This window comes from Lissotriton helveticus, chromosome 3_1 (assembly GCF_964261635.1).
Source record: "Lissotriton helveticus chromosome 3_1, aLisHel1.1, whole genome shotgun sequence".
Classification (NCBI taxonomy): Eukaryota; Metazoa; Chordata; class Amphibia; order Caudata; family Salamandridae; genus Lissotriton; species Lissotriton helveticus.
In genome coordinates, this window is record NC_136061.1 from 942,862,734 (window position 1) to 942,886,046 (window position 23,313).

General features: G+C 49.1%; 1 protein-coding gene across 2 annotated transcripts in view; it reads right to left on the reverse strand.

Moving 5' to 3' along the window:
* Nucleotides 1-23,313, reverse strand: part of LOC144823116 (melanoregulin-like) — a 280,535-nt gene that overhangs the window by 227,738 nt on the left and 29,484 nt on the right. The window contains exons 1-2 of one of the 2 annotated variants that reach the window (XM_078681309.1): nt 1,420-1,831; nt 1,233-1,332 (exon numbers count right to left, since the gene is read on the reverse strand). In XM_078681309.1, coding sequence (XP_078537435.1) covers nt 1,233-1,327 — 95 coding nt within the window. In that variant the 5' untranslated portion in view covers nt 1,328-1,332; nt 1,420-1,831. Of the gene's footprint in view, nt 1-1,232; nt 1,333-1,419; nt 1,832-23,313 lie in introns of those variants that run through there. The other variant, XM_078681308.1, reaches the window with a different exon arrangement.

The window sequence follows — 23,313 nt, forward strand, 5'->3', positions numbered from 1 at the left end:
TTGATTTTGTGTGTGCCTGGACATAGGGTGTCAGTCAGATGTATTGCCTGGAAGAACTGCTGAGATTACTCTATTTGTCCACTTCTCAACCAACATTCTTACAATGCATGCAGATTTCGTGCATAAAAAGCCTGAAAGGTTAATAACAGTACTGTCGTATCCCAAACTTCACCCCTTCCCATTAGTCCTTTTGGTGAGTACCTGCACATATGTTTCCCCATTTAAAGCACTGGAGCAGACAGTGAACTATGAAGACTGGAGGGCCGGAGTGTCTGCATCTGCAGTGATGCATAGTTCCAGGAAGGCAAAATAAGTTATAAACATGTGTATAGTGCTGTTATCATTGGTATAGCACCAAGGCACTTACATAACCAATGTGCCCTTTAAGTCCACTGCTAGGATTCCCTTCCAGTGATTGTATATGGTTGTTTAGCTGTGTAAGGTTAGGAGATAAATGTTATGTGTCTAGTTTACAAATGGATGGTTAAAGTGGAAGTAAACTGCGTCGGATCCTGCTAAAGATATTTTAATCTGTTACAAATCGCTTGAAATATAGAAGAACATGGACAGAAAATTCCTCTTGTGCATCTACATGTCAGATTCCTCGCTTAGCAACAGCTGTATTATAAAAGTCACTGTAACCCAATGCAAACATGGAATAACCACAGGTTGGTAAGCAGATCTCCGTGTAACAACGGCAGTGAGCGACAGAAGCAATCACGGCAGACACAAACAAGCACATACAACAGTAGAAGAAATAAACCCACTCGAGCAGATGACTGACACATAGGCAACCACCGACATCAACGACAGACAACCACCAGGACGAGATGCAGAAAGCTTCTGCAACAATGACAAACAATCACCTTCATCAGTGACAGACAATCCATCACCCAGTGCAGAAAGACCACCACAACATCAGTGACCGGCAAGAACCACCCAGTGAGGAGCAATTGGCCTGCGAGTGAAATATGAAACCCAAGTAAAGAAGGAATTGGGGGCTTTGTGAGCACAAGTGGAGTGTGTAAAGGAGTGATCATGCAGCAGGGTATGGAGTGCCAGACGGAAGGTGGGAGTGCCTAGGGGGGATGCATGTACGCTTGTGGAATATGTAGGCGCCTGAGTTTGTGGTACAGGTCAGAAAGAGGATTACACAATTTCGTGTTTCAGAAAGTTCTACCACCATCACGGGAGCTTAGGTCCTGTGCCCCACTCACAAGTGAACCCCTTACCTGACCAGAGGCGCCTTCTCGTGCACAGCGTCGGTGAAGCAGCAGCAGCCCCCCTTCCAACAGCCGAATGCGCAGAACAGCTCCTTCAGCCCCATGGATCCTGCGGAGACCCGGAGAGCAGGTCAGAGAGAGCAGCAGCAAGTGACCACACAGAAGGACCAGAGACACCCCAGAAACAGCGACGCACCCAGTCAGTGGCTGGAGACTCCCATAGCAACAGAGACTGCCTACCGCAGTATTTTTACCATTGCCTCCCCAGGTGCAGAGAGACCCCTTACAGAGTAGCCCCAAAAATACTCTCGGGGGTTGCTTCCCAATTCAATCAGCAATGACCAGAGACCCCCACAGAGAGAAAGCCCTAAAGGTTCGAGACACAACGACAGACTTCCAGACTGCAGAATCTCAAAGACTCCCGGGCTGCAGTAACCAGCACAAAAAAAAAAGAAAAAAAAACAATCCCGGGGAAGCCAGAGAGGTTTGTGGCAACATTCACCGCATAACCGAGAACCATGGACCCGTTCAATCAGTGAGTACAAGGATGACCGTCTCGGGAGCGCGAGAGAGCCCGGCGGCCGCCGAGTGACAGCAGAGTCACTGACAGCTCCTGCCGTGTCCACCGACACTACCTGCAATCCTGGTGCGGGGTTTAACTAGGACTCGCACTGCGCACGCGCACTAAGCGTACTAGGAGCTGAGCGCCGGGCTGCCTGACTGAGGTCTGCGCTCAAAGTCGAAGCAGAAGCGCCACAAAATGCATCCTGAAACGAAACCTTACATTCATAGATAGGGAGTGAAAATGCCAACACACAAGTACAAGCGCGATGAGATTGAGCAGCTCGGAGGGCAGCAGCACTGCCTGACCCAGCGAATCACGAGGGAGGCGGCAACAGCTGCACGGCATTTCAAGACACTTCTCGAATTAAAATGTCTCCATACACATTTTACAGTGCCGAGAAGTTACCCCGTGCCATGTGTGACACAATCAGCTAGTTCTCGCATTTTCAGCCACAATACTGTGCGTTGCTGGCTTATAGTTTTGCTGTTCGTCTTGACATCAGTGGCTTGTTACACCCAGGATGCATCGTTACTGAGGCTAAAAACAATTTGTCACTGTCGCTCAAGAACCCCCAGCCCTGAATGCACCCGAACAGATTGGGGCTCCTGGGGCAGTGCCTGCATCAGGGGACAGTCTGAGACAGCTCCCACCATAACGCATAAATTACAAAACTGGGCCGTCTCAGACTATCCCAATGAGGTGTTAATGAAACCAAAGTATAAGCATGCACGAATTGAGACTCAAAGTAAAGGCAGCCCTTTTTGATCAGTAAAGGTATCCATTCCATGGATAGGCTACACACACCCTCCCACTGAGGGGCATTTGATTCTGTGATAGGCTGGAATAAAAGGACGTATTTCAAACGAGAGTATTGACGTAGTTCACGCTGCGCTGCAGCTGCAGACGGAAATAGATCTGCTCCCTCGGGTGGTGGGGGGCTCCTGGCACAGGTGTCAATGGGCAAGAGGTTCCCGCCCACCTGCGCTGCCGGCTGAGTCACAACTTCATTCAGAGAGACAGACCTAGCGAGAGATGGAGACACACCACAGCCGGCCTCCGGGTAGCAACAGCCCCCAGTGATTCCCAGAATAAAACAGCAATTAAAGCCCCCTCTCCCCTCAGCTTACGGAGGGAAGCGCGCACCGAGGCGCTCAGTGTTTATTGCCGCCCACGCCAGCTCTACTCCGAGCGAGACATCTATATGACAGGGAAAGGGCTGGCTCCAACTACGAACGTCCATACTGCATCACAAAGTGACAATGGCGTGCGCTTTCCTCCTCCTCCAATGTAATACATCTAGACAATGTCAAACATGTAGTGTAGGGAACAACATTTTAGTGTTTACACAAACACACCTAGGAAGAAGGTGGGATGCTTGTTGGAGGGGAGAGAGCTTGTTTTTGGAGGATATGGTCAATGCCTCTGCACCAGACACTGGTTAAATGTGACATTATGACAACTGCAGCTGAAACCCTTTCAGGGCACCACAGATTAAAAACACAGATTATATCATATAGATTTACTGACAAAATAAAAGGTTAAAGTAATGTTATAGTGAAGTGAATAAGTCATTGACAACATGAACGTTTTAAAAATGAAAATGCCCCAGAAATTCTCCAGTTATAGTTTGCAGACCCCCCTGCCATGCACTGCTTATGACCTCACACATTACATCATTTATGAAGTTCTATGACATCACTAATAACATCTCAAATGACATCAATGATGATATCATCCAAGGAGCGATCTAGTTTGTTTTATTGTTTACATCATGGCGTTTAGCTACCATATTATTTTTCTGCCCAGTTTTGCACAGCCTTTGTCCAGTTAATCGGTGCAAGTGTTTTTCAAAATGCATGTGCTCTTAATGTATCATAGGTGTGTAGAGATATTGAACACGTTATAAACCATTGCATTTAACCCCTTCCGCGCTCATGACGAGCTAAGCTCGTCATGAGCGACGACGCTCCTACGCTGATGACGAGCTGAGCTCGTCATGTAACGCGTTCTTAAAAAAATGCAGCGCGCAGCGGGAAAACCGTTAGCGCGCATGCGGTTAAGAGTAACTCTGTGTTGGAAGTGACAGTCGAGTTTATGTACTAGATACTAATCCTTGTAAGCAGTCCTGAGATATTAAAATCTCCACAACATGGCAGTTTCTATATAACATAGAAGACTGTGTGCACTGTGGTAGCTTCTTTTGCCCCAGAAGGTGGGACTATATGTGAAGTTTTTAACCAAGGATGAAGGTTACAGGTAGTATAACCTTTAGCACCTAGCATCTGTGGTTATTTTTTTTTTAGAGAATAGTCTGTTTTGAAAAGTGCGGCATAGAGTGCACATTCCTCTTAGTAGATATTTTAATGCTCTGTGGTGTATTTCTCATGAGAGTTTCACTGTCTGCAAACAACGTGGTACAGAGTAAACTCTCTCCATAGACTAAACACACTTTGCATTTTTTTTCCTACACGTATCAACTTCATTTCTCGCTGTCGGTTTGGTGATTAAAAAAAAAAAAAAAAAAAACCACACACACACACACACACACTGTCCATTATTAAAAGAGATGGGGTGCCACACGGCCCCCTGCCAAGCATCTATTGGTCCTGAACATCATCCCCCGGGGCCACCTTTTTTCCAATATGAGGAGGGCTGAGCATCCCCCCCTTTCGGGGCAGTTTTCAGCCTTAAGAACCCTCCCCCCACCCCAGAGATCCAATCTTTTAATTAAGGGGAGAGGGGCTGCACTTCACTATTCTATGGAGTCCGCCAGGGACCAGAGAGATGCAGCTACCTCTTAGCATACACAACAACACTGACCTAGCTATAACTATCCAGTGGTGACTGTATATAGGTTTACTGCAAAAAACAAAGGTTAAAGTTAGCGCCGAAAGTGTATCCTACTCCATTTATTAATTAAATAAATCTGCTCCAAACAGAAAAATATACTAAACAAAAAGGAACAGTGTTAAGGAATGCCCGGAGGAGATCCATTAGCACATTGAGAGTGGTCTCACCACCTAACACAATAGAAACACCTCCAGGAATAAATGAAAAATGGATTGCACAGGCTCTGCATAGCAATATAGAACAATGAAAGAACTACACTCCAACCCCACAATCAAAAGCAACAGGGTTGAGAATGTGTTCATGGAACATAAATGGAGTAGGGACAAAGCTTTCCAATGCACAAATAAAGTCTATTCCTTTACCATGTCACATCTTATTTCTCCAGGAAACCTGGGAAGAAAATCCTTTTATTTTGGAGGGCTATGAAGGATACTATGAAAATGCAAGTAAAATTCATAGATATGGACGTCCGAGTGGGGGGTTAGCAACTTTCATCTCCTGTGACATACAAGCTGAGCATGAGCAACTAGTATCACATAGTAATAACATTCTTGTAGTCAGACTGAAATATAAAAATGCAGACCATAAAGATAGGTCATTAATTATGATCAACGTATATATCCATCCAACAAAAACAAGTAGAAAATCTACATGTGCAACCCTTAACACCATCCTATTGGAACAAATGCTAGAAAACCCATTAGTGGACTATGTGATGACTGGGGATTTTAACCTTAATTTACTAACACCATTCCTAAGGGATGATGTAGCACAATCACAAGACCTTCAATGGTCAATTCCACATCAGGATCATCAAAGCGTCATGGTAAAACAGGCACAAAACCAAATTGGTACAACATTCATTAAGGATATACAAGCATTGGGATTGCGAGTCCTTAATGGCCGATTTAAAGAGGATACAACCCCCCGCATTCACGTATGTTGCACACAATGCGAGTACTAGGATTGATTATACAATGGTCTCACTGAATATATTTCAAAACATAAATTCCTATAGGGTAGTTAAAGTTGGAGATAGCGACCACTGCCAGCAGTTAATAACTACCAACATTAGAAACAATATTTACCAACCATATCATACAGTGCCGGGGTACATTGGAACAATAAATTATAAAAAACTAATTTGGACCAATCTGAATAAGAATAGTATAAATGAAAAAGTTGAGAACATTATAAAGAGCTGCTTTACTGAAAATACGACGGAAACAGCAGTTGAGCAGTGGGAGGAATTCACCAAGAAATTAGTGAAACCACAAATCTGGGTTAACCCCAATAAAAGAAAGGCAAAAACGAAAGAAGAAGGAGAGGACTCATATATGAATCTTCCATACACAATAACCAAGTTAAAAAGAGCTCGGAACAGAATAAGGAGACAAATTAGCACCACAGCTATTAATGACAAAATGTTGAACAATCTAAAAGCATTAAATCAATACCTGAAAAAGCTAATATGGAATGTGAAATACCAAGCTAAACAGAAAATGTGGTCTAAATTATTTCATGCAAGCAAACAAGCAAATGCAAGAGAATTTTGGAGAATTATAAACAAATTAGTACGGCCGAACAAATTGGAAGTTTCATCATCTCTAACTGAGCAAGAATGGGTTACCTATCTTGGAAAGCATCTAAACAGTAATGGAGCTATAAAAATCATTACAAACATACAGCATAGCTAAAAAAAAAACACTGACGAAATGGAAGAACAAATTGTAATCTCAAAAGAACAACTAGTAAAACTAATAAGGAAGCAGAAAGATGGGGCTCCCGGCCCCAATGGAATACCGTTCGCCCTTTTTAAAGAAAACCCTGACTTTTGGTCGATTTATTTGGAAACGGTTTTTAAAGAAGTTATAGAGACAGGTAATATCCCGGAGTCCTGGCGAGGATCTTTAATCTCCCCCATATTCAAGAAAGGTAACTGGGCCCTTGCGGAGAACTATAGACTCATCACCCTACAAGACACGGATGCTAAACTGTCTGCTGGAATTTTACTGATTAAATTAAATGAATGGGCATCAGAAAATAAGACCTTGCCATTCAATCAAACTGGTTTTATTAAGGGGCTTTGAACAATGACAAACATCATGGCACTATCACTAATAATTGAAAAGTCACTCAGACTAAAACAGCCCTTGTATCTATGTTTTGTAGATTTTAAATCTGCTTTTGACTGTGTGCAAAGGAACTTATTGTGGAAAAAGCTTTCTGAAAAAAACATCCCAAATGAACTATTGAAACTGATTCAATTACTACACAGTAAAACTTGGGTAAGAGTAAGAATGGGGGACGGCCGATCACTAACAAAGGAGATTCCAGCAATAGACGGGCTAAAGCAGGGATGTGTGTTGGCCCCTCTCCTCTTTAATTTATTCCTTGGAGATCTATCAGGGAACCTGGATGAGCTTAACGCACATCCTCCGAAACTAGGGGAAAAACAGATATCTAACTTAATGTATGCAGATGACGCCATCCTTTTAAGTCATACTAAAATCGGTCTTCAACGCCTAATTAACAGAATAGCTTTGTATGCTCATGAAAATGGAATGATAATAAATGAAACCAAAACAAAAATCATGGTGGTCACTAGGAACATAAAACTGAGACAAAAAAGCAAATGGTATATGGAAAACACCAAACTGGAACAAATAGAAGTGTACAAGTATTTGGGTGTACTATTTGACCAAAAAGGAAATTTTCAATCACAAAAACTGGATATACAAAGAAAAGCTAATTCACTTACTGCAGCATTTAAGATAGCACAGAAATCGCTCGGAAATTTGACCCATCAACCGCTTTTGAAAATTATAGGGGCTAAATTGCTCCCAACAATAACATATGGAAGCGAAGCATTAATGGGGATGGATGCGGAAACGATAAACAAGGTTCTTTCTAAAACGTATAAAACTCTTTTCTATCTCCCAAATAATGCTTCACCGGCACAAATTAGACTGGAGTTCGGTTTAAACAATCAAGAATTTGCAAGAAAAAGCCAATTTATTAAAACTTGGTATAGGATTAAAAATGACAATGATAATCATATATCTCAATTACTTTGGCAAGAAATAAATAAGAATACGAAATCAGTTGCATGGAAATATCTCAATGAGGCAATAGAAGAGTTTGCACTAATGCCAATCTGGATCAATATGATAAGCAATGGATCATTTAAAAAAATAGTAAATCGAACAACAAATCACCTATCACTTGTAAAGGACAAAGATACGTTGGCAAAAAGAAAGCATTCGTGGTCAGTAATAAATGGATACGAAAAAAAGAAAGTACAAGAATATCTGGAGATACCCTGGTCTGAAAAAAGCAAACAATGTCTCATGAGAGCAAGATTTGGAATACTACCAGGCCTCAGTCATGCCCCGCCGTGGAAAAAGACCAACAGCAACACATGGTGTAGACTATGTAACGGTGGAGAAGAGAATATTGTCCACCTTCTATGTATCTGCCCTGGACTCCGTAATGAAAGATGTGCACTACTGAAACCTCACTTTAATATGCGTGGAACAAGGACATGTAGGCAGGCTTTAAAAATCTGTCTTCATTCAAATGATATAGTCATGAACGCTGCCTTTGTAAAGTTCCTAAAGATAGAATCTATAAAACTGGGAGAATAATTTTGAAAAATTGTTTTTTTTAAATAAATTTTTACAGAAATCTTTTTAGGATATAATTGTTTTTTACTGTATTTTAAAAATTATGTTTTTGTATTGGAAATATTGTAAGATTTTAAATAATCAAACAATAAAGAATTATCTATCACTATTATAGTTAGGTGAGATGTTCAGTAACAATGTAACGTTCTAAACTTAAACAGGAAAAAAAACACTGAAATTCACCAGTTTTAGTTATACCAAGTCACTGTAACTCATCCCCTAAGGCAAGTATAACTTGTATCCCTGCTATGCAGTTTTCTCATCACAAAATTTGCAGCGATATTATCAATAATGTCATAGAAGAGCTCATGAAGGCTGTAATATGTCAAGTAATTAGCAGTGCATGGCGAGAGTAAGAGTTATTGTTACCTTCGGGCAACCCACAATTTCCGATGAACATCCTGGGAAAACAGGTGTCCCTAAATTTAGTGGCTACCACTAGTTATGATGGGCATCCTTGGCAATACATAGGTATGTGATGTAGATTCTGACCATGTGGCGCAGAAGTAATTGGCGAAAAGGACAGGTTGGAATTAATACAAGTGAACAGCTGGTACTTGGGTGTCCAAAGTTAAGTTAAATATTCAAGCTTTTTTCCAGGAGACAGGATTTAATTACCCAAATTGAAAAACTGCTATTTGGGAAACATTTGCATGTTTCCAGGAAATGTTAAAGTGATGTCTCAGGGACAACATTATTACATTTACAGCACATAATAAAAGATGTGGTTTAAAGGATAATTCTAGCTCAGTTTTGCTGAGATCATTTCCTTGTTGCCAGGGAGCACTTCTACCCATGGCTATTAATTCCTGATTCTTGTGGAGGTATGACATCTATATTCATAAAACGTTAAAAAATATTTTCCTGAGTGCTACTATATAGCTCCAAAGTAAGAAAGACTGATTTAATCTTCTGTATTCATTTACTTCCTCAATTTGTAACCTCCTAAAGTTATGATTCAGCAATGCGGTCTACTTACTGAAATCAGGATGGGCTGGAAAACGCAAGGAAGGGAAAGTTAGAGGTGCTGATTATATAAAACTTTAAAAACTACAGGAGGCCATGTTCAATTTCATTCTAAGATTATTTATACTACCCATACACCCTATTGCTTTCTGGGCTACATGAGGGAAACGCATGGTGCAGCTTTAACAATTCTTTTGGTGGTCAAAATGTAAGCTACACTACACTTGGGACACAGTCAGACAGATTTATAGTTTACATTTGGTTTTTCCTAAACGATTTTTCCACACCAACAGAAGAATTTCTATTTATTAAACATGTCAAAATTACAGTCAGTCGCCTAAATAAGAGTGAGTATTAAGTGTCAAAAGAAAACCTAAGAGGGGAGCTGTTCTATGGAATCTTAGGTCCTCTGTCATTACAGGGCTCTACTAATTATTTCTCAAATGCGGAGAAAGATGGTCTGCAGTTTTGGTTGTGGTGTCTCATCGGGAATATGAGTCGTGAAAACCCTACCTGCAGTACTAGAAAAGGAATTACTTCATCAGCGTATAGAAAGAGAAGAGAGGGAAGAGTCCTTTCCAGAAAGCCTTAAGTTTGCTATTTCGGCTTCAGAGAAAACAAGTATGGATAACTCAGGAACCACCAACCAACTCTCCTGTGAGTTGGTGATGCCTTCTCTCCCATAGGTGGGCGGACAGATGCCCGAGAAAAATTATTGAAATGTAAGAAGGCTTATGCTACAGACAAATCAGAGAGCACAACATTTCAGAGTATAATGCAAAGCTATATGCCACTGACATTTTAACACATTTGGAGAGCTAGTGTCCATGACAAGCTAAACAAGAAGCAGTTCTCACTTTCAAGGCCCTTTGTGGACAGCAGATTGTTTGAAAGTGGCGAGAGAGGACTCCCTCACACAATCCCCAGGTTAATTGGACACCTTGCTTTTGTTTGAGACATGAGCAGCCCTTGCTGCTTGGTCCCAGAGCGTCTGGAAGGAAAATGGCGGAGCTGGTTAGATGTATGCCAATTCATCAGAAAAGAGAAGAGACGCACATTGTCAAGACCATGTTGTGCAAGACGAAATTTAACTTTCCAAAGTCCAGTGTTTGAGAAATACAGGAGCTGAATGTAGGCACTAGCTAGATATTGCCCTGGGAGTGTCATTTGATAAAAAAATCATGGTGATTTCTAGGTGCGAGAGTAGTCAACCTAGGAATACAATCTTCAATGTACTGTTTTCAAGGTAGGAAACTGTGAGAGATTACTACATCACGATGTGCCTGAGGAGTTCACGGTTATGATTTGAGAATGTACAGCATTCTTGCATCACTTCCTCCCATTGTGAGCTTTTTCAGAGCCGTTTAGATTCTTCAACGCAAGCTCAGGCCAAGGTAATCATGAACTCTGGTGAAGTGTAGAGATTTTTGTTGGTTGCAGTTCAGAGGGAATGGTTTTGTCTAAAAGGAAAGTCAGCAGGGCATTGGTATCTCATTTGTGTGCTAAGACATGCGGGTGCAAAGGAGCTTGGAAGCAACCTAGAAAGGGATACAATAGTTTGATTTCCCTAAGAGACAAAGTTACGGTTATACTATTTATGAATTTGCATTGATGGGAGTTTAATGAGGTTTGTTGGCAAATGTGGCAGCCTAGGGACTTCATGTAGAACTCAAGAAAGGGAGATAAGCCTCCCAGGGCTAATTTGGTATGTTTTTGTTGGGTCCTTTAAGGTTAAATGTAACCTTTCATTCTGCCCATTAGTTTTACTCTGCCCTTTAGTTTGACCATTAACCAGACTAAAAATCACTTTGTATTCGTAGTAGCATGCGCAAAAGTGTGCAACATTTTAAATATACATTGTGATCCTATATAACATACAGTTTTAAAAGGTAAACCGTGTAATTGAAAGATCTCCGCAAGAAAGGACAGAAGACATTTGGTCAGCTGTGGACATTTTAGAGATTTGAGAAAATTGTTCTCTTATCGAATGCGCCCAGCATGACCATTATCGTGTCCATCATTCAAAAAGAGGAAGAGCTTAATATAGCTGGTAAATATATGTTCCCATGGTCATGTTGGCAGGTCAAAAGAGCGAAGTCCACCAGACTTTAGTGTATGAGATCATTTCATATACTTGATTCAAACAGCCTTGTTAGCATTTCTTGGTGACTTAATGAAAACAAGAAGTTGTTGTACATATCCACGTTAGATAACCTAATGTCAGAAGAGAATAAAAAGTAGTAGGGAGACGCTTCACTCATCGCGCTAGGGGCTGAGCACCAGGAGAGAGGTCTACATGCCCCAGAGTCCAACAGGGGCAGAGGGTGCAGCGGAAGCCCCTCCTTCATCCACCTGGCTGTGGAACTGCTGGACTGTTCCCATTGGGCGCAGGGTCAAGACTGATTTGCATATGGCTGGGTCCAAACTGAAGTGGCATGGTGAGCAAAAAAAACAATGGATTAGGCCCAGATCTCTGTACTGGGGTGAATGTATGACATTGTTCTGCATTCTGTCCATCAATAGTTCTTTTTGCATTTAAGGACTTGGTCAGGAAAGGGGACGTGGGAAATGGGCCGGTAGTTCTTGTGCTCATGGTGGGGAGGTGCAGCAGACTGTTTCTTTAGTAGGGGACTGACTTCAGTGCGTTTTCATTCTTCTGGGAAGGTAGCTAAACTGATATATGTGTTGAAAATGGCAATTAGCTCATTGACGATGGTCCTGTTTCTGAGGTTAAACATGTGGTGGGGACAGGGGTAGGTGGGTGCTCCTGAGTAGACAGACAGCATGATGGCGGCAGTGTTTTGTGCGGGGAGCTGGTCCCAAGCGGTAATCCTGTGGATAGAGCTTTTTCTGTGGGAGCGAGGAGACTGAGGATTTCAGCAGCAGCAGGTTGGGCTTCGAAGTGTTTGTAGATGGTGGAGTTCTTGTTGTGGAAGAAGTCCGCCATGGTGTCGCAGAGTTCTTGGGAAGGTGTGATCATGTTTCCAGTTGCTGAGGGGTTGGAGAACTCCTTGACGATGCTGAACAGTTCTTAGCTGTCGTTGGAGCTGGCTTCTATGCAGTTCGCTAGGACGATCCTTTTCAGGAGTTGGTGGTAGTGGTTCAGCGAGGTCTTGACAGCGGTGCTGTCTGTGGGCTTCTTGCTAATGAGCCATTTCCTTTCTAGTAACTGGCAGTTGCGTTTCAAGTTTCTCAGTTCCCAAGTGTATCAACTGATCAACTGGCATCTTTGGTGGATCTCATGAGATTGGTGGGTTTGATGGGGGCGACTGTTGGTGCAGTCAGTGATCCAGGTGGTGAAGGTCTTGACAGCTTTTTCGAGGTTGGTTGTGGTGGCAGGTGTTGAGGATGTTGGTCCATTGGCTTCCGTATACTTTACTCCAGTTGCAGTGTGATGTGCTGGGCAGTTTGGTGGCATGCAAGGGGCAGAGGTGATTGGGAGTTGGACAATTCAGGGATATGTCTAGGTGAGCTTAGTGGCATGTCTGTACTTGACTGTCACTGGCTGTAAAAATAGGGTTGAGTGTGTGTCCTGCAGTATGTTTGGGGTCGGTGACTGGTTGAGTAAGGCCAATGTACTTCATGCTTTAGAGGAGGTTGGCTGTGTTGCAGTCGTGGTCCTGGAGGTGAAAAAATGGATCTCCATATGAACCAAATCTCCAGATAAACCAGAACAGCTCTCTAGACATCCAGGAAATGCAAACTAACTTCCTCAGGAGACTGACTATCCATATAGCATCTATGGGAAATAAAAAGGAAGAGTTCACTTTGGGATTAAAAACTGGCCGTGTGCGCAAAGCCACCCAATCTTCAAAGACCTTCAGGAATGGAGCTCTACAGTAAAGTACCCTTAGTTCCCCCAGCCTCCTTGCAGAGGTAATGGCCACCAAAATGAACACCTTTAAAGTGAGAGTTTAGATATCAATGGAATGGAGAGGCACAAAGGGAGGGTACTGCAAAACCTGAGGAAGATCCCAAGCCAGACCATCGGAAATACCAAAAGGGCAAATTTGAGAAAACCCCTAGAAAATTTTTGGAACCAGCCCCAGATGATCCTTCAAATTACCCCAAGGAGCCCAATAATGATCTAACAGCCATCCATTGTAGTTTCAAGATCAAAGAACAAAGCCCCAAAGAAAACCAGTCTTGCAGAAATTGAAAAAAAATTAGTAAGCAAAACTGTAAGAGGCAAAAACTGCTGCTTCTCACAACATTTCCCAAAGGATACCCAATGACTAGTATAGGAAGCCCAAGTGGACGGTCTCCGAGAGGTCTGAATTGAAGCAGAGACAGCATCAGAGCAACCTGGAGAAATCAAACCTTCACGCTTTGTCTCCGGACTGTCAATTTGAGACAAAGAAGAGATTCCTCCAGGAGTATGGGGAAGACCAGAGGAGGCAAACAGCGGAATGTTTTTTACGCTTGAGGACAACAGCCACTTCCAGCCCTCCTGCATAATCAGAGGAGAAATGGCCCAAAGAGCCAACCAGAACACCTTGAGCTTGCTTCAGTTGGCGCACTGGATACTCTGAGCACAATTATAAAGACCCTGGACTTGATGGGGGAAAGACATTCAGGCACTCCACCCCGTTTTGCTTGTATGTGCCATGATCACCAATGGAGGGAAAAGACACAAAGAGACCTCTTTCAAGATATGCAATGGTTCCGTTTACCGAGCCAGTTCTCGCCTCATGTCTCCTGACACCGGAAAAGGGGGAGACATACCCTGTAAGGCAGGATCCCAATGCTAAAAGAGGAAGAAAATCAACTTGTTCAGGTGGACCTTAGCCATGGGAACCAAAAACACAGTGGCCACTAAGTTCCCTTGAACCCTCATTCAATCCAAAATACTGGCAGGAGAAGCAATCAGGAGATACAGAACATGAAACTGAACCTTTTGTGCACCGCTGTCTAGCAGGGTTACAACCTCCAGATCACTACAGAATCGGGCCCCTATGTAAGACTCAATCTTACTACGGGATATACTGAGACTTCACAAATCCGTGAGAAGTTAACATGTGTACCAACAGATTGACACGATCCTTCGCTTGAAGAGCAGACTTGTCCAACACAAGACAGTAGTCGAGGTGGGCTGAACGCATATTCCCGGCTGATGTAGAAGTGCCTATTTAAGGAGCCAGAACTTTTGTGAACACCTGTTGGGCAGATTTCAACCTTAACGGGAGAACACAGAACTGATGGGAACCTCTGACTTGGAGGAGGAGAAACCGCTGATATCTTTGCAGGATAGGCACCTGCAAGTGGATTGAGAAGTATCATTGGGAAAATCACTAAAAATGCTGCGGTCTTGCCTTAGGATAAAAAAATGCAGGAAGTCCCTTCTTACAAGAAGTCCTCGAAGAGGAAGAAATGGCTAGGCAGGAAGTGCAGTAAAGAGTTAAATATAAGAGGACTATGCAGAAGGATTGTGGTGCTCCCCAGTTTGAAATAAACACTGTCGGCAGGTAATCCTACAAAGGCAAGTATGGGGCCACCTGGACTCACCATCAGCACACTATGAAGGCCAACACAGATGCAGCCTGCTGACTTTGTCCTTCCTTCAAAAATTATGAGTGAAGCTGTCCTCAGATTGCATATGTGGTCGGTGCAGGAAATATGGCAGGAACTTTGTGTTTCTTCTCAATGTCCACCTCCATCTGCTTCCCAAGATAAAGCATTGACAAAGGCTCCCGCTCTTTCAATACATCATTGAATTTCTACATTCTGACCCTGTATCTGGGCTGCACTGTTGCCATTGGGAGCAATCCAGATCTCTCCCCCTCATCCGGCCTCACACTTCAGGGCGAGAGAGGGTGAAATGCCCCAGAGTCTCTCTGGGCTGCAGCTGCGCCTAGACCGGGCCCCAACGATGTCCACACACAGTGTCCTGTACCTTCAGGTCAGCTAGAATGGGGATTTGGGGGGGGGTGTCCGACCATCGGGAGGCTCTCCCCCCCGGGGAAGTTTGGGGCACCAGGGGAGGGGGGGGAGGAAGTTTGGCACTCGGGGCTCTCCGTAGCTGGGGCTGCTTGGGCTCGTTTTGGGCTTGTCCCCTTTATATGCGGCCATTTTGTGTCACTGCACACTGTTTTGTGGTGCAGTGACACAGCAGCCAGGGGTCCGTAGGCAGCTTTTTGGCTTTGTGGTCGGACTCGTGCAAGGCGGATTGTCGCTGTGGGCGTTGTCTGGCAGCGTGGTCGTGTGCGGTGTTTGGTGCCCAGGCAGTGGTTGCTTGTGCGGGATGGCGGCGTTATCGGATCCACGGGTGGACGAGGCTTTGCGGCTGTTGGGCGAGGTGGGCCGCATGGACATCGTGCGGCCCAACCTCCAGGTAAGGCCGCAGCGGCACGCCGCCAACAGCGCCGCTGCAGCTGTGGTTGCGTGTGAGCCGCCGCGGCCGGCTCCGCGAGGCGGGCGGAGGGGCGAGGGGCAGGGGACTGCGTACAGAGGCAGCGCCACGTGCGAGGGCGAAAGGAGGTGCCAAGAGGGCCAGGCGGAGGGGACAGAAGCGAGCGCTCGACTTCGTGGAGGGGGTGGGGAGGGGCAGCCCACGAGGCAGTGGCTGAGCTGGGAGAGCAGGGGGGGTGGGGGCGGCTGCGGGGGCTCAGGTGGTGGTGCCGGTGGAGGGAGTGGGGTGGGGGGCCGGGGGGCTGAGGTTGGTGATGGGACCGGGGGAGGGGGGGCGCGGCGCGGGAGGGGTAGCGGGGCCGAGGCGCGAAGAGCAGGGTGCGCTGCTGGGGGGGATGGGCATGCGGGGGGCGGTTTCCTGCCAATGATTGAAGATACTGATGTGGAGGGGGGAGGGGGGTGGACACAAAGCTGGATTGGGGTTCATCGTCATCGGAGGAGGGTGGGGGCATGGTAGGTCCGAGCAGGCAGGTGTCGCCGGGGCAGCGGGGGAGGGGTGGGGGGGCCAGGCAGAGGGGTGTGGCAGGCCAGTGGTGCTTGGGGGGGGGGGTGCGCGGAGGCGGAGGAGCGGCGGGCGGGAGGGGTGGGTCGGTTGGGGTAGTGGAGGGGAGGCAGGGAGGTGTGGGGGGGCAGGGGGCAGTGGCGGGTCAGGGGGGCGTTACGGCGAGGGGGAGGGGAGCGGGGGTGCGGCAGGGGGGGCCTGGGGAGGGGGGTGTGGGGGGGTGCGGGCAGAGCTGGGGTTTCGGGGGGTGGGGAGGGGCGGGGGGCTGGGATTGGGAGGGGGGTTGGGGCCTGGGTGGTGGGGGGGATCCCGTTGCGGCGCGGAGGTCACTCAGCAGTATGGGGGTGGGGGGCAGCACTGGGATGGGGGAGCGGTGGAGGGGGCGGCGCGTGGGGGGGGGGGAAGGGGGGTCTTTTCACCCTGGCATGCTGGACTCCACCTTTTTTCCTTGGCAGGAGCTGTTTGCGAGGCGCTCGGGTGAGCAGCATGCGGCTCCAACCCACCGAGAGGATGGGCCGGCTCTGTCTGGTGCGGGCGGCCGAGCTCCAGCGAGGGACCTGGCTCATGACCGCGGCGAATGGAGGCGGGATTCGTCTCCGCCGGCCCCTCCCTGAAGGGTCGTTACGGCCGCCGGGGGTAGGGGAGTGAGGATGGATGCGCATACTTCTGATTGGACTGCGAGTGTGGCGGATGGGAGTGGGAGTGTGGACTTGGTGGATTTGATGCGGGTGTGTCGTGAGAGAGCGGGTCTGAGCCGGCTGGAACCCCAAGTGGGGGGCCGGGGTGGTGTGGAGCCGGCTGATGGAGAGTCGGAGGAGGAAGGGGAGATTCAGTAGGGCGGGGGGTCTTGTAATGTTGTTAGCAGTGTATTACAGGTGCTGGCAAGGCGAGAAGTGCCCAGGGTGACGGCCCCCTCAGCTTCACTGGTTAGGCGGCGGGATCCGGCAAGGACGCCGACCTTGACGCCAGGTAAGGCGGGAGACGGAGCGGGGAGTGGCAAACGGCGCTGTGTACATGTTTCGGTGGGGACGGGGGGGCGAAGGGGAGGATGGATGGCGGCTGGTGAGTGGCCGGTACGTGCAGGACGCGGGAGTGGGCACGGACGGCGCGGCGACGGGTCAAGCGCGGGCGGCGGGACGGCCGCGGTTGGAGAGAAGGAGCCGGCGGGCGGGGGGGAAGGAGAGTTGTGTGGTGCCGGTGCGTAAGTTACGGTACATGGGGCTGACTAAGCCGGGGGGGGGGGGCGCACCTTTCGGCGGCGACGAAGGAAAAGATCTGTAAAGGGGAGTACATTGACATTTTGAAGCTTCTCCACAGGGAGTTGACGTCCAAGGAGGGGTCGAAGGAGGAAGAGCAGGAGTTGGCTAGGCTCCCAAAGGTGCCCCTGACGCTAGACAACTGGTCAGCGGCTTTCATCAAATACGCGAGCGTGTATTGCGAGAAGTTTCCGGACCGGTCCGTCGCGCTGTTCAAGTACATGGATGTGGTGCGGAGGGCACAGGTGACTTACGGCGGGTTCGCGTGGTCGCACTACGACGAGGAATTGTGGGCGCGCATGGCGGCGGACCCGGAAGCGCAATGGGGGGAGCTGGATTCGGATCTGTATCAGCAGACGATGGGCGGGGCCAAGTTTGGGTGCACCATTTACACGGCAAACGGTTTGCCGCTGGTGCCGCCCCCCTTTGCAGCCCGCCCCACCCGAGGGGGGGTGGGGCAGGGAGACTCTGGTGGCCAGGCTACGGTCGGGGCCTGTGGGACTTCAATAGAGGAGCCTGCGGGCGGGCGGCATGCCGTTTCCGGCACGAGTGCTCGACATGCGGATGACGGCACCCAGTGCTGCGTTGTTGGGGGCTCTGGGGCCCTTCGGGGCTGCAGCCCGCGCAGGGAGGTGCCCCAGCCAGAGGGGGACTGGGTGGTGGGAGGGGGGTAGGCAGAGGGGGGGAGCCGGAGCTTTGGGCAAAGGCTCGTACGCCGGTTAGGATAGAGTGGATGGAGCCCTGGCTGGCGGCATATCCGTGGGCGGAGGATGCTGCGGTGCTGCGTCGTGGTTTTCGGGAGGGGTTTTGGCTGGGCTATAAGGGCCCTCGGATTGCGCGCTGGGCGGACAATCTGAAGTCAGTGAACGCGCACAAGGGCATTGTGAGAGAGAAACTGTTCCGAGAGGTCAGGGAGGGTCGGATGGTGGGCCCTTTCAAGGAACCGCCGTTGCCGGGCTTGATCATTCATCTCCCCCATCGGGGTGGTGCCCAAGAAGGAGGAGGGGCAGTTCCGACTGATACAGCACTTGTCTTGGCCGGAAGGGGAGTCGGTCAATGCCTACATTTCGGCAGAATTGGCGTCGGTGACTTACTCGTCGGTGGACGTGGCGCGGAGGCTTGTCTCGGCGGCGGGAAGGGGCGCACTGATGGCAAAATGCGATGTCAAGTCGGCTTTCCGACTCCTTCCGGTGCACCCGGCGGATCACCAGTTGTTGGGGATACAGTTCCAGGGGCTCATATTTGTGGATAAGGCGCTGCCGATGGGGTGCTCCATTTCGTGCGCGCTCTTTGAGCGTTTCAGTTCATTCCTGCAGTGGGTTTTTTCCAGGCGCACAGGCTCGGAGTCAGTGACGCACTATCTGAATGATTTCTTCCTGGTGGGCCGGCCCGGAGGACTGTCAGCGGCAGCTGGATGGTTTGGCCGGGTTGATGGGGGAATTTGGGGTTCCCCTGGCGCCAGAGAAGACGTGCGGTCCCAGTACGGTTTTGTCCTTTCTCGGAATCGAGCTTGACTCAGTCACCATGGAAGTGCGCCTGCCGGAAGACAAGAGGTCAGCGATGCTGGTTCTGGTGGATGGGATGTTGGCAAAGAGGAAGGTGACGGTGAGAGAGGTGCAGGTGCTGTTGGGGCATTTGAATTTTGCTTGCCGTGTGGTGCGGGCGGGCTGAACGTTTTGCCGGCGTTTGGGTTTGGCGTTGTCCGGTTTGTCCTTGCCTCATCACCATGTGCGCCTCTCGGCAGGAATGAAGGAGGATCTGCGCATGTGGCGGGCGTTCTTGGAACGGTTCAATGGAGTACCCATGGCACCAGCGGAGGACTGGGAGTGGGACATCACCATGTACTCGGATGCGGCGGGCGGCGGCGGTTTCGGTCTGTATTGGGAGGGAAAGTGGTGCGCGGAGCAGTGGCCGGAGCACTGGCTGGCAGGCGGGAGGAGCATTGCGTTTTTGGAGTTGTGCCCGTTGGTGGTGGCGGTCACGGTGTGGTCGGGGGCGCTGGCGCACAAGCGCGTGCTGTTTCGAGTGGACAACATGGCCCTCATGCAGGTGGTGAACAGGCAGTCGGCCCGGGACCCGCAGGTGCTGAAATTGATGAGGGTGTTTGTTTTGCGTTGCTTAGAGAATGACATCCTGTTTCAGGCGCGCCACGTTCCAGGGGTGGACAATGACATTGCGGATGCTTTGTCTCGTTCACAGTGGGAGAGGTTCTATGGGCTAGCCACGGCGGCGGAGGACGTCAGGACGCCGGTGCCGGAGAACCTGTGGTCGGTGGGCGAGGCCGGGTCTTTCAGTTGGTGAAGGCGTCGGTAGCGGTCTCAACGTGGAAGGCATACGAGCAAGTGTGGGAGGAATTTCTGCAGTCCGGTGCGGTGAGGAGAGGGGAGGGGATCGGTGGCGGCGCAAGGAACAGGTGGTAAGGTTCATGCTGGCACTCATGGATAGAGGGTTGTCTCGGGTGTCGATTGCGGGCAAGTTGTCGGCAGTGGCATTCATGGGAAAGTTGTGGTGGGGTTACCCTCCGTCGGCGGGGGAATTGGGGACCCGGCTGCTGGAGGGGTGGGCGAGAGAGAGGGGTGCGACTGCGACATCCCATCACGGTAGAGTTGCTGGTAGGAGTCATTGGCGCGCTCCCGGCGGTGTGCAGGGATGAGGGCGAGGCGGTGCGTTTTTCTACCCTGATGTCCTGGCTGTTCTTTGGAGCGTTTCGGGTGTCGGAGTTGCTGGGCGCAAAGGGGAGGCGGGGGTGTTGTGGGAGGATGTGGAGTTGCGAGCACAGGAGGTGGCGGTGCGTATGCGTCGCTTGAAGACGGACCAGCGGGGGTCGGGACCTGGGTGGTACTGGGCCCAGGCGGCAGGGAGGGGGTGTGCCCGGCGGCGTGGGGGAGGAGGTTGATGGCAGGCCGCGGCGAGCATGAGGGGGAGGTTTTTGGTCGAGAGGGGGGTGACGGAGTGACAGCGGCCCAGGCATTGTGGATTCTGCGGCACGCCCTGCGGTACATGGGTGAGGACCCGCTGGCTTTCGGGATGCATTCCTTCCGGATCGGGCGGCAACGGAGGCGGCACGGAGGGGTTGGGGTAAGGAGGAGATTCAGAGGCTGGGACGGTGGAAGTCGGATTGTTACCGGACGTATGTGCGGTTGAGGGAGGCGGATGGGGTGTTGTAACAGTGTTTCCCGATTTTGATATGTGTGTCTTTACAGGTACTGTGGCGGGGCCGGAGGTGGCGGTTTTGAATTTATATATTGTAGGACACTCATTCGTCAAGAGGGTAGAACAGGCGGAGTGGGACAGGCATCGGACATTCAATTTGGGATTGGATGCGGGGCTGTACCGTTGTCATTGGAGGGGAAAAGGGGGTAGGCGTTGGCATGAGTTGTTGCCATTGTTGAACACGGTGGTGAGAGGGGGGGTGTGCCCGGATGTGGTGGTGATTCATCAGGGTGAAAATGATTTGGTGCAGTGCAAGGGGCTGGCGTTGCTCAAGCAAATGAAGAGGGACCTGAGGGAAATTAAGAAGCAATGGGCGGGCTGTCATGTTATCTGGTCCGAGTTCATTCCCAGGCGGGTTTGGAGGGGAGCGGAGCGCCCAGGAGCCATAGACAGGGCACGGAGGAAGATTAATCGGGAGATGTGGGAATTTTGTGCCAGGGAGGGGGTGGGGAGGATGGAGCACCCAGAGTTGCGCTATGGCGCGGTATATTTTTTCAGGGAGGATGGGGTTCACGTGTCCCGGTATGGCATGGAATTGTATCTCGTCCAGTTGGAGGAGGCTTTAGAAGGGGTGTTGGGGGTGCTCAGGTATCCCAGAAGGCAGGAGTCCTAGGGGGGGGGGGTTGAAAGTCGTAAGCGATTTTCGAGTGGCGCTTTCCTAAGGAGATAGGGTGGATTTGCTGGAGGCCTGGGACTGTATGGTAGGCGGGGGTGAGGTCATGGAGGTCACTGTGGCATTCAGTCGGGGGGTAGGTTTCTGAGCGGATGTGTTGTATTTTCAGTTGCAATGTTGGGGTTATCTTTAGGGGTGGGGGTGGGGGGCTGTCAGGCAGTTGTTATTTAGTGAGCAGTAGTTTTGTTCGGCACAGGCCAGGTGGGACATTGTTGTAGGTGCACCCGATTCCAATAAAGCGGCCTTTTATCACACTAATGTGGTGTCTGTGTCGGTGCTTCCCCCCCCCCCTCACCTACTGGTGTGCCCCAAACGGTCTCCAGATCTCCCTCGGCAGCAGGTGAGTCGGGTTCCACCTTATTCCGTGACTGCGTCAGTATGATCTGGTCGGCAATTCCCGGGTCGTTCCTCCACTGCCGCTCAATCAAGGCCGGTGCTAGATATTCTCTGCTAATCCTCAAAATCGGGATATCGGCGCTCCTACCTCAGATCACCCAGCAGGGCAATCCAATTGCTAGCCACTTCTTTGCCGCCTCTGTCTGCGACACGGCACGGCTTCCTGGTCAGATTTTCAGAGGAAAAGAATAACAAAGCCGCTCTAGGAAGAGGCCATCTTCCTTTGCAGCAAACCACACCCCCATGGTAGCCAAGATTGAATCAACTTTAAAATGGATTTAGGGAGCACGGTATCTGCCTCCTAAGCACATGATTTGTGTAGGATTCTGAAACCGATCTGGCTCATTTCAACCTCGAAAATAGCATCCTCAATCTTAGGGTAAAGAGGAAGAGCCACTGCAGCAGGCTTAGCAAGTTGTAAAAATAGCTCCAGTACATCATCAACAGCATCCATCCCAGATTGTCCCCGACAGGTAGCAAAATAGCTCCCAATTCATCCCTGGAAATTGATTTACCCCCAGACGCACTAGGCTTATCAGACAAGACATTATCAGTGTCCACATACTTATGTGCAGAGGCCTATTTCTGGAACTGGAAGCTTGGTAGCTAATGCCCTCGCCACCACCAGGGCAGGACTGGCATTTTCGGGCACCGGGCATTTCCCCGGTGGGCTGGAGGGGTGGGGGCCGGTTTTGTGGCCGCAGGGGGCCGCTTTTCTTACAGAGTGCCGGTTTTGTAGCAGCGCTGCAAAATCGGCCCTCTGTAAGAAAAGCGGTAGCAGTGCTTTGCGGGTAACAACCCCCTCCCCTCCCGTTACCAGGGCCGGTGGAGAAGCAACCTGCCAGGGCTGGTTGCTGGTCTCAGTCCGGCCCTGGCCACCACCTCATCATTCATGGCCAGAACCTGCGGGGCTGTCAACCTATAAGATTCATCAGGATAGATATCACCATATTTATTTATTTATAAAGTTTTATATAGCGCGAACATGATCCCGAAGGATATCGGAGCGCTTTACACTTTGGGGGATTGGACGGTAATAGTAGCAGTACAATTGTCATAGGGATCATAAAGGTACCAACCCCTCAGAAGAAGGAGCTGAAGAACGTTGTTGCTTATCACTTCTTATCCCCTCCATGAGCACAGAAGAAATACAGGAACACCCTCCCACCCCCACCACCAACCCCCCTCCAAAAAAATGAGCATTAAATTCCCTTTGAAAAGCTCCATAGCCCAATTGGAAAACTACATACAAAGCCTGCCAATAAGGCTGGAAAAGAGAAATAATGACAAGAGGGAACCAATCACAAACTATAGCTCCAGTATAGATTTACAAAAGTGCCAATCTCATCTGCAGGTCTGACCCGCTAGCGGAGAAGCCACCACTGCTCCCTGCCACACTGCCGAAACCGCCTGGAGGAGGGGTATCCCGCTCTCCATCCATGGAACACCTGCTGCACGAAGAGGCACATCACCCCCGAGCCAGTGCTCCATCACGCAGTCTTGTGTCAGCAAGGATGGCGCCTACACCTCCTGTGAAGATGCTGCAATCACGATTACGCATACTCGTACACATGC